At 40.6% G+C, this 11499-nt stretch overlaps 1 protein-coding gene across 2 annotated transcripts in view; it reads left to right on the top strand.

The window, feature by feature from the left end:
• The first annotated feature begins 43 nt into the window (after window positions 1-43).
• The window catches only part of NDFIP2 (Nedd4 family interacting protein 2), a 47186-nt gene continuing 35730 nt past the window's right edge, over window positions 44-11499 (top strand). For both annotated transcript variants that reach the window (XM_027442965.3, XM_027442956.3), the window contains exon 1: window positions 44-202. In XM_027442965.3, the coding sequence (XP_027298766.1) occupies window positions 167-202 (36 nt within the window). In that variant the 5' untranslated portion in view covers window positions 44-166. The remainder of the gene's footprint in view (window positions 203-11499) is intronic.

The raw sequence follows: 11499 nt of genomic DNA, 5'->3' as shown, positions 1-11499 counted from the left end.
CCGGGAGGGGGCAGGGCCGCGCTGTGCCGGGGCGGCGGCGGCGGCGGCGGCTCCGGTGGGGCGGGGAAGGGAAGGGAAGGGGAAGGGACGGGGACAGGGGCGGGGGAGGACCGGCACGGGAAGGGAAGGGTCGGGCTGGGCCGGTGGGGTCGGAGGAGCGGCCAGCATGGAGCACCACCAGCCCGCCAGCCGATACCAAGTGGTGAGCGCCTTGTCCCCGGCGGGGAGGGGGGCGAGCCCTTTCCCCACCCTTTATATTTTATTTTTTTTTAATTAATTAATTAATTATTATTATTTTTTTTCCACCCTATTTTTCTCGGCCGCCTCTCGCTTGGAGGCAGGGGGCTGTGGGTCGCAGGCGGGTGACCTTCAGGCGTTGTGCTCCGTACGGGTTTGCCTCCTGCCCGAGCTGCTGGCACCGCCTGCTTTATTTTCATTATTTTCATAGTTGTTATTATTTTGCAGTTATTGCTTTATGGTCGGTCGTGCCCCTCTGTGGGTCTTGTCACCCGTTATACTTGTCTAGAGCCCTGTGATTGCGGACCAGCCTCGTTTAATATCAGTCGCTCGCAATATAAAAGGTTGTTGGTCGAAAAAGAGGATGTGAGCACAGCCCGTGTCCCCAAAAGTTTCCATTTAATCCCTCGCTTCCTTCTGCTTTATGGCTTTGCTGTGTACATAACTTACGCTGTGAAAGCCTGAAATCTCTGCTCGTAATTCCTGTTTCTTCTATGATTGTTCGCCCAAGTGCTGAATTTATCTTACTGGTTTGTTTTTGTTTTGTTTTTTTCTTTTTTACATATCAAGTATTGAAAATAACGTCGACAGAAGTCATCACGTCCACTTCTGTGCATACATTGTATGTCCGAGGCTTCTTTACACATTTCTCCAGATATAAACGTTGCCTCTGGGTTGCAAGCGATCAGCTTGCTTTACATTTTAATGTAGAAATAAAAGCTGATGTCTATATTCAGGTTCCTCAGTCGTGACGTACAAAACTGTAGCAGCAAATACCTTGTTACAGGTCTGGCATATTTCTGTTGAGAGCTCGGCAAGCGGTGTGGGAGGTTTCTATATGCTCCTGGGTGATGGTACACTGGGACTGCCGTGGAGCTGACGAGCAGACCCAGCAGCCTGTGACTTCTGAGGAGCGTCGTGTGCCTTGCGTACAGCAGCGGGTCCCAAAGCGCTTTGTGGGTCAGTGCTTCTCTTCCTGTGCCACATGACCGTAATTTAGCTAAAGTCAGCAGAAGTCCTGAAGTCATTCCTTCCTTTTTTTTTTTTGGAGAGGAGAATGGGAATGCTGGCAGACTTTTTTTTTTTTAACAGCCTTCAAATGCTGTATCCTCCCCAAGGCCTAAAATAACTTGGGTATGTTTTAAAAGTTAAAAAAAAAAAATAATAATAATTCTGTTACTCAAAGGAGTAGAATAGAACACGGGAGGATGGAACAAAGAAATAATTTGTCGCTAGTGTTTTAAGTTACATCTGTAACTTCCAGCTGTGATGCTGATGCCTAGCTTTGCAGAAATGCTTCTTGGTGTGGCCTTCCGAAAGGGCTGATCTTGATGTTAGACAGTAGGTGTTAGCCCATTCTCTTCCCCATGTATGTTAAATTTTGTGGCCAATTTATGTCACTGAGGTTTTGTTAGAGAAGTGTCTCTGAAGCCTTTGCAATTACAGCACGTTAAGTTCCATTGAATTTATTGTAAGTCATAATGAAAGTGCAATTTTAATCTCTGATGTACTCTGAAGTTTAAAATACCTTTCTAATTACTATCCCATAGGTAAGACCATGTTGTTTCATTTTCTCTCCATTATATCTGACTGTCAGACATCGAGATTTTTGTAATACTTACTGTGTTGGGTCAGAGAATGGAAGGAACCGAGCAATTGCAGATGTACTTAATTAGCACCTGATTATTCAAGCTTGTGATCTTAAGTGTTATGAGGTATTGGCTTATGTAATGTCTGTGATAGGTAGTAGGCAGTAGATTATTGCAGATTTTATGGTCATGTCCTAATCCTTGAGGACAAAATATAGAAATGAAATACTACTTAACGTGGCTAATACTGCATTGGTTTTGTGCATGTACCACTCCCTAGTGCTAAGCTTATGAAATCTGACCAGTTCTGGTATGTTCACTCTACGTCCTTTACTTTTTGCCTTCATGAGTAATAGCAAGAACTCCTTTTTTTTTTTTCTTTTTTTTTCCTCTAGTTCTGCCTTTACTGTTAACTGATCTTTTTATTTTCTTCTTTCTCTATTCAGTGCAAGTTCTCTTCTAAGTAAAAACAATTATTGGCTTACATTTCTGTTCATAGCAGTGACAGTAGGACTTCAGTGAAGTTGAAGGAGCTATCTCACTGCTCTCTCTTCTTGTTTGTGGCTTCTTTAAACAAGTTAAAAGGCTTTAAGAATTATGGGCACTTGAATTTTAAGCTTTTGCACCACAAGCCACTTTTAGCACTTTTAATGAGATAGAATATCTGATCATAAATTTAGCCCTCATTTTTTCTTATTTTTTTTTCCTGACAAACACTACTAATGCTTCATTCAGCATCCTATTCTTTCTTTTGCATCTGTATTTTATTTAAAAAGCATTTCAAAAATGTTCAAACGATGCAACTGCTAAAAAGCTGCTGTTTGGAATTGCAGCGAAGTAAGTGTTGTAAACGAAGAGTGGGCAGTAAATCAGCATTACGTAACTGTCTGCCGCAGGCATGTGTGACTTGTATTGCTCTCTGCCCCTCCTTTTTTGTCCTCCCTTTATAGGGCAAAAAGACAACTAATTGATGGGTAAGAACTTGTCATGCTTTCCTGCAGGAATATGACATCAGAAATAAATCAGCCAATCTTTGCTGTCTTGCTTTACTTCCTTTTCTTTTTTCCCCCACTTCTTAGTCATTTACATACTGCAATTCTGTTGGTAAATGACTTAAAACTTCAATCCAGGCATAATCAGTTCAGTTGTTTTCCTTTCTCCTTGCTGTCTTTTTTTTTTTGTTTCGTTTTGTTTGCTTGTTTTCTTCCCCTATTCTGCTTGTTAGTAGACAAGCGGAATGAGGCATCAACTATAGGAAAACGATAATTAAAAATTCTTCAGTGATCACTTTCCTGATTCTTTTTAACTTCTTGCTCTTTGTCATCTGACTTTAATTTGTGCATTGCTATCTTGCTGTCTGAAATGTTTGCTCATAGTCCAACTTGTTTGCAGAAAAAGATGACTCGAATGATGCTTTGTGAATCTCTACTGAAGCAAAGCAAAAGAAAGGCAGCTGTTTTCTGCAGTGCGTAAAACTGAGTGAGCAACCAAGTCCTAAAGCTTGGGATTGCCTTTTTCTGTGAAATGTGGTTTTCCAGGTAACTGTGTCATGAGGGAAGACTTCAAATATATGTGAGTAATCTAGGTGCATAAAACCCATGAAAAGCTCTAGAATTTATATTCTGAACTGCTTAAGAATTATAACTCCCCCCTAGACATTCCTGATGAAAGCTTTAGGTTGTTTTTCTGGGATCTGGTAGCCAGCAATCTTTGATTTGTATGGTAGGTCATATCTATATAGGTGAATGGTAAAATGGCTAGGTAGGTAGAGCCAGAAGCAGCTGTCCACATGGGTGTCAGTTTAGCTGTCACTGGACTTGCTGTTGCCACAGGAGCACCTGGAGTTTGGTGGGGTTTGGGAATGCTGCTGTGATTTGTGAGTGTTGTGCGATGCAAGACTCCCAAGACCTCAGCCTGCTATTGTATGGCACTATATGGGATTAAAGAAACTTTTTTTTTTATAGGTGTGTCAATCTTATATAAAAGTTAAGATATGTATGCTTTTTAGGAACAGGATGAAGAAATGAAAGTTGCTGCTATAAATACTTCATTCCAGTTAATTCCCCTGCGTAGTGCTACACGTAAATAGTTTTAAAATTATCTCAGATAATGCTTAATGATCTGCATCTCTTCTGTGGTGGGTTGACCTTGGCTGGCTGCCAGCTGCCCACCACGCTGCTCTCACTCTCCCTCCTTGGCAAGGCAGGTGAATGGGAAATGTAGGAAAATAGGATGAGATACCTCATGGACTGAGATAAGGATGGGGAGATCACTCACCAGTTACTGTCACAGGCGAAACAAACTTGATTTGGGGAAGACTAATTTATGGCCAATTAATAAGAGTAGAGCAGTGAGAAATAAAGAGAACACTAAAACTACATTCTCTCTGCCCCCCTTCTTCTAGGCTCAACTTTAATATTAATTCTTCTACCTATTTTACCAGCCACAAGTGGCACAGGGACATGGGGGCTGCAGTCAGAACTTTGTCACTGCCACTCTTCTCTCCTTTTCCTTCTCTTCTCCTGCTCCAGTGTGGGGTCCAAGTCCTTCAGGAACTTCTCCCACACGGCTCTGTACCATGGGGTCCATCCCCCAGGAGCAAACTGCTCCAGCACGGGTCCCCCACAGGCGGCAGCTCCCCCCAGGCCCCCTGCTCCTCCGTGGGCTCCTCTCCACAGGCTGCAGCTCTGGCCCAGGGCCTGCTCCTGCGGGGGCTCTCCCTGGGCTGCAGCCTCCTCCAGGCCACATCCACCTGCTCCACTGGGGGCTCCTCCATGGGCTGCAGCATGGAGATCTGCTCCATGTGGGACTCATGGGCTGCAGGGGGACAGCCTGCTCCACCAGGGGCCTCTCCAAAGGCTGCTTTGGCCATCGGTGGGTCCCTTTTGGAGCTGGCTTGAACTGGTCCCCTCTGACATGAGGGAAAGGGGGGCAGCTCCCAGTCTCAGAGAGAAAACACCCCTGCAGCTTCCTGCTACCAAAACCTTGCCACATAAACTGCACATCTTAACTCCATTGTCATTGACTCTTTCCTCTCACAATGTTATCTGGTTGAACCTTAATCAAAGTCAAATGGTCTTTGTAGGTCTTACATAAACATGAAAGTCAGCCTACACAGGAAATGTGCACAAAGGAAATTTTCTACTTCCTTTCTTTTCATGGGACGAAGTAGTGACTGGCAAATAAATAAAACCAAACATTGATTATTCAGCATCTTTAAAATGAGAACTCTAGCCTATATCTAACATTTATTGTCTTTGGAGCGCTCTTATGTAATTGGTATTACCAAACAGATTGAGCCGGTTTACATTAGGGAGACTTCTGTTGCTTTCCACAGATCTGATTGTGAAGTCAGACCTGGAGATAAGATGTCGCACTTACGAGATTCAGTTTATGGTACTGAAGAATACTGAGTAAAGATGCATTAAGTGATAAGCTTTGTCGTTGCTCGCCTATGACAGTTAAGCTGGCCTTTCCAGGGGTACAAACCTCGTATTCATTGAAGATAAAGTTTTTTCAGTGCACCTTAATTTTGTACTTGAAGCTCCTAGTGTGGACCTTTTTAATAGTTTAGAAGGACTAATGAGGATCTACTGAAATGAGGTGGATTACACTTTTAAAGAATGGACTGTTATTACGTCTCAGATATTTTTATGATGTAATAATAAACAGAATTTTGAATATTTCTGTAACATTTTTACCCGTTTACATAATTTACCTATTTAAAAAATATTTTAATATTTTTATAAACTTCCCCTATTTGTTAAGGAATCTTGTCACAAATGAAGATGAAAACTTATTAATGCTCAGGTGTGTTTTCGGATATGATAGTGATGCAGTGAAATTTTAAAAAATAGTAAATCTTAAATTTTTCACTTTCAGTTATGTTTTTTGAATGCTTTTCTGTTCCATATGAAACAAGGAACTAAACCTCAAATCTCCGTGTGCACCTCTCAAGTCAAGGAGATGAGGTACCAGATATTTACAAGGAGACAGAAGGTGTTATACCTATTAAGCAGGATGCTCTGACTTCAGTGTGCTGTCCTTGCCATGGTTTTGGATCCCTTTTTGGAGGACCACAGCTCTAATAGCCAGCTCTGTGCCTGATTCAGAGGAAGAAGCCCAGTCTCACTGAATGAGCAGGAGTGGCTGCAGCTACAATAGCTTGCTGCTGCTTTGTGTGGGCGCAGGTTGTGGCATGTGGGCAGCTTCCTGTCTTTTTGGTGGGGGCGCGAGGGGAAGTAAGGTGGTTTTCATCAGCCCTGCGTACAAACTGGATTAGTTATATAGGGCACCAGTATTACCGTACTGAACAAAATGAGTAATGTACACTAGTAAAATGTACCTGGGTTATTCCACTCATGTCTTTCTCCAAAGGTATTCTCAAGCATAGATTTAGGGTTAAGTCTGAGCAAGAGAGAGAGGCGGGGAGGAAAGGATGGGAATATCAGTGTCTGTTCTGGTGCAGCAAGCTGTTGGCTTGTGAAAGCTGTGGGGGTTTTTTAGGTTCTTAAAAGAAGGATGTGCCTGCCCTAAGATGTGACATTAAGCTGTGGAAGGTAAAAGGAAATCTTCAGGCTGTCACGTGTATCTGACACGTCTAGTAAGTCTTGTAACTGTGAAATAGTAATAAAAGTCAGAAGTTCGGTAACGGGAAGAAAATGCTTTCAAATAACATGTTCTCAGCAGAAGACACCTGTAATGTGGCCAAGCTTGATCTGTTCAGATCATGCAACTTTAAAAAAGAGGAACTTGAAGCACTCTGTGAGCTTCTTTGCATGAAAAATGAGGTGGGGAGTACGTTAGGAGGGCATCAGAAGCGTAGTACTTAGAAAGTGCTGTGTTAATGCAAAATTTTAGTACTAGTCTTCCAGGTGGGATGAAAATGAGGCACTTAGCAGAAATGCCTAATTCTAGGCTATTTTTGAAACACTATTCCTAATGACAGTGTTAACAAAACAAGGAAGTATGTATCATCAGTACAACTGGTAGTATGTATTGCTAATCCTAATTTCTTGGGACCTAGTCCCTAGTTTTCTGTTGTAGATTTGATTGTCGTGTTGAGTTGCATAGCCTCCAAACCTCCTCCTAGACTTCAGGTGCTTAAACTGCTTTGGAAAGGGGAGTGATGAAATGGGCACATACCAGCACACCCACAGTGGGCAAATTGATTTCATGCTGAGAAGAAAAGTAATCTGAAGAGGAGATGGGCAAAAAAGAATGAAAAAAAATGGCAACTTGTTAGCTTGGAGAAGCACTGCCAATGCTTCCTACTAAAGCTGAACTATTGTACAGCCAAGACTGTGGGTTTGAGCTGCCTCAGGCTTAGGTCTCCCACTTCCTGGACAAGTACTGTAACAGCTAGCATGTTTTAATAAAATGGGCACCCCCTTTGCCAGCTGTGTTTTTAATGAAAATGACTAACTTCTTCTGTTTTGTGCTGAAGTCATTTCTGACTCGCACAGCCAGGGCTCACAGATGTCAGGATGTGGATGCCTTATGACTTTGAGTCTTATAATGAAAGTGGAAAATATATTTCCATTTTAACATTTAACTGTTTATTCCACTTAAGCATCATTTCCATTATCACAGGCTAAGATTACCCTAAAACAGGAACAGTCTAACTTACTTTTCAGTCGCTCTGTAACCAAAGCATTATATGATATCCTGAGTTGGAAAGGACCCATGATGATCATCAAATCCAACTCCAATTAGGTATTGAGCCACCCCCTTCCTCCTCTCCCCTCCCCTCGTCCCTGACTGTGCCTCATTCAGCTGAGGAATGGACAGGATGATTTAGAAAACAGGCCTCAAAACTTTGATGTGGACACAACAAAATCTGGTCAATATCCTGTATGTTACTTTTTTTTGTTGTTTGTAAAACCACTTTTCATTTTCTTCGTTTACTGTTGGAGGTGCTTGGCAGAGGTTTGTCATATTCCTTCTTGTAAAACACGGCCTTCCAGGAATAAAAAGAGAGGAGAAATCTCAGTCTCTGACTACTGTGTAGTAGTTCACAAACGTAATTTGTCCATTTTAGCTTTGAAGAATATTTTACATTTTGGCACTAAACCTGTTAATGTTAACTGGAAGAGGGGTCATAATCAAGTTCTTCGTAAAGCTGTGTATGTAGCCTGAATCAGTGAACCTGTTTTTGCTTTTCCTTGCTGAATTTGAAAAGAGTATGTAGAACAGCCTTGAAGAAGTAATAGACGATACTGTAAACATCATTCTATCTCTTTATTGAGAAATAACCTTTTAATTTTTGCAAAGTAGCGTAAGCTTGCATTTAAACATTGCTCTGGTAATGCTTAGTGTGGTTAACACTTATTTTTGTGATGTGAGGGATGCCTTAGATAACGCACAAGACGGTTAGCATAACAATGCTGGGTATTACTGAGGCCAGTTGTGCAGTTGATTGTGGTGTCTGTAATTTATTGTCATTTTGGAATTTAAAGGAAAAAGTACCTAAGGTATTTTTAAGGAATGAACCGAAGCATTAAAATTTTCTTAGTTAAAGTTCTAACATTGGGGTCTCAACATAGGCTTGCACCAAATGCAATTAGGAAAAATATTATAAGCTGTTTACTATTAAAAACCTATTCCAAATTCTAGAATGAGAGAGCATAATTCAGACAGATCCTTAGGCTGCTAAGGCCCTGCAGTGTTGGTCTACAGCTGGTGATGAGCATTGTTCCATGTTCCTTCCCTGTACCTCAGGGTCTGCTATTCTTATCTACTTACTGGGGTTCAGAGGTAGCACCAGTTCGGTGATCTGCTACTCTCCTCTGAACAGTTGAGCTTCCTCCTAGACTGTTATGGTGCTTTGTTTTGTTGATGTTTAGCTTCCTCACAGTTAAAAATTTGACCTGCTGGAAAGTACCTGCTTCTAGATGTGTGCATCATCGAACAATTGAGGGGTCCAGAGAATTGTCCTTTGGGCCATGTATTATGTAGACCTGTTTTCAAACACTCTAGCTCTATCTAACAACTATCTGTTGAGACATAAAAATGCATTCCTTAAAGAAAGGGCCTATAGGTCGTTGTTGTTGTGTTTGTTTTATTAAAGCTGTGTATTCTGTAGTGGATGGAGAAGGACAAGACCATAAATCAAAGTGAGGATTTCTTCAGTAGAGTTTGTTCTGCTGCATGTAATGCATAGAAAGTATGTTCAGGTCATATTGTGGATCTGTGTGGGTTTTTTAACCTGTTGTAACATCTGTCTCTATTTTTTCCTCTATAGTTTATTGCTATCTTAAATTGATGAGCTTGAAAAGGAGCTATGCTCAAAAAATCACGTGTAATTGACCTGCTTATAAGGAGTGAGTTAGTTTTTACTGATTTGATAATTTTTTGATCTGTGTGTTGTTTAATTAATATTTTTGTTTTTGAGCTACTTTGTGGTGTTGAGTAGGAGACTGTTCCTTCGTGACTAGCTTTTTCAAATACAGAAGAGAGAAAACCTCAGTGTTCTCAAAAAAGTTGAGACACTTGAAGGTTTTTCTTAGTTCCACTCCAGAATTTTCAAGGACACATAATTACCTGTGATATAAGAGGCATAAACTGGAGTCTGTTTTTTTTTCTGCCTAACTTTGGTCAGGGATTTAAGGTGAAATTTTATGCTCCTCCTGCAGTGCAGTTATGATACTTCCCTAAGAGAAAAAACAAAACAAAAGACAAACCAAACAACAATAACAACAAAAAACCTACTCTTTCCTTATCCTTCCCCCTGTAAAATGAATTTGCCATTTTTAGCACCCTCCTGCACTGTCCTTGTTAGGAAACTGTGTGTGAGCTGTTCTACTGTACTTTGGCTTTTAAGTGAAGCATGTATTACATTTACAATAATACCCAGCTTTTTGAATCAGCACTGATTATTTTTCAGCCCAAATGAATGCAAGCTAAAATGGAAGCTGGAACTAGCTGTTGAATATTGAATTTGCTATTGGTGAAAGCCCTGTCTGTTTCCCAAATTTATTTTTTTTTGTCATTGTTTTTTAAAAAAAATTACAGTTTACTTGTTTTGTTTGTGTCAAATGACCAGAATATACTTTGTGAACAGATTCTATAAAGCTGCTGGTAAGTCAGGGGTGCCTCTTTTGATTTGTGATTCCTGGAGCTGTCGCTGATATTTTGCTGGAGCTGTTGGTTAGTGGCAGCTGCCAACAAATCCTGACGGAACATTGGCCATGACCATGGAAGATACTGAGAATGAACAAGAAGGCTCATTGTATGAAACCTGGGAACTGCCCAGATGCTGGGTACTGTATGCACTTGGGGATTCTCACAGGAGCCTGGTGGAGCTACAGCAGGCAAAGGGAGGCAGCCTTCTTAACGCTGCAGTCTAAAATGAGTGGTGGGAGTTGGAAGTGACCGGTGCTTGCAGGATAATCAAGGCTAAACCATTGCAGAGCTGTTACTCACCCCCCAAAAATGCTGAACTTTGGTTTAAATCACGGGAAATAAGCTACATGAAGAGAAATGAATATATGGAGTTTGTTAACACACAGGATCATTGAGGCAGATACTATTAGCAGATTCAAGAATGTAAATTCATGCACATCAAATCCATAACAGATGCTAAATGAACGAAGCAGAGATGTACCATTTACCAGCCATAATATAACAGCTGGGAATGTTAGAGAAGTTTGAGGAAAATGGGTGGCAAATAAGTGACTAAGGTTTTTGTGTGCTTTCCATGCATCTCCTGATATCTCCTGATAGTTGTGCTGGGGACGGAACGTTTCCTTAGACTGGCCTCTGGTCTGAGTAATACTATTTTTTTTTTTTTTTTTAATAGAGTTTAAACTAGTTCCTCAAACTGTTCTTGACTTACCATTAGACAAACGGGTAGTTAGGTGGTACATGGTGATCTTTTTAGTAACTAGAGTTACTAGTTACAATTTCTTACTGTGCACAGGCTTTAAAGAAAGCTTTTATAAATTTCTAGGAATACTTTTAGACTAGCAGAAAAAAGATTTGGAAGCTGTTGGTCCTAATTGTCCTCTTTGTTAATGTTAGAGACATCGGTTCTTTGTTGGTAGATTTACAATTAATTCCTATAATCATGTGATAGGAAAAACTTCTAGAAACTATATCTGACTTGAAATTTTACAATAAATATGAAAGATATATCTTGGTCATACCAAAATTTAAGTATTCAGAATTATCTCTGAATAATTCTGTATTAGAGAAGAAACCTGAAGAACTAAATGGGGAGAAGTGCAAGTGTTAACACTGCTAAGAATGGTTTAGTTTTTAGAATATTTACTGTTAGAAAAGAGTTCAGATACTGACACGTGGTATGTTGATGTCCTTTATGAGCAGGTTATTTGCTATTAATGTAGGAGTCGGGAAGGTATAGATATCTAAGAAGCCATAGGGAATGAATGGAAATGCTTATGTCATGCTATCAAATGTGCAATTGTTTAAATTTGGATTACAATCCAAAAAAAAGTAAAATTGTATGTGTAAAGTAGCCACTGGGGGAGATGAACGCTTTCCCTTGAGGAAGTCTTGATCAGCATTTCTAAGTACCACCTCCCCCGCTGGCTATAGGTTTCTTTGAGGAATAATTTGGTAATTTGGTAAATCCACTAGGCTAGATCTCTAGTTAAACAGAAGTGACTAAAATTATTTAACAGCTTCCTAAGTTAAGTGCCTATAAAACCTT

The sequence above is a fragment of the Anas platyrhynchos genome, chromosome 1 (genome assembly GCF_047663525.1).
Source record: "Anas platyrhynchos isolate ZD024472 breed Pekin duck chromosome 1, IASCAAS_PekinDuck_T2T, whole genome shotgun sequence".
NCBI classification, from domain to species: Eukaryota; Metazoa; Chordata; class Aves; order Anseriformes; family Anatidae; genus Anas; species Anas platyrhynchos.
This window is presented reverse-complemented; position numbering and strand designations above follow the sequence as displayed.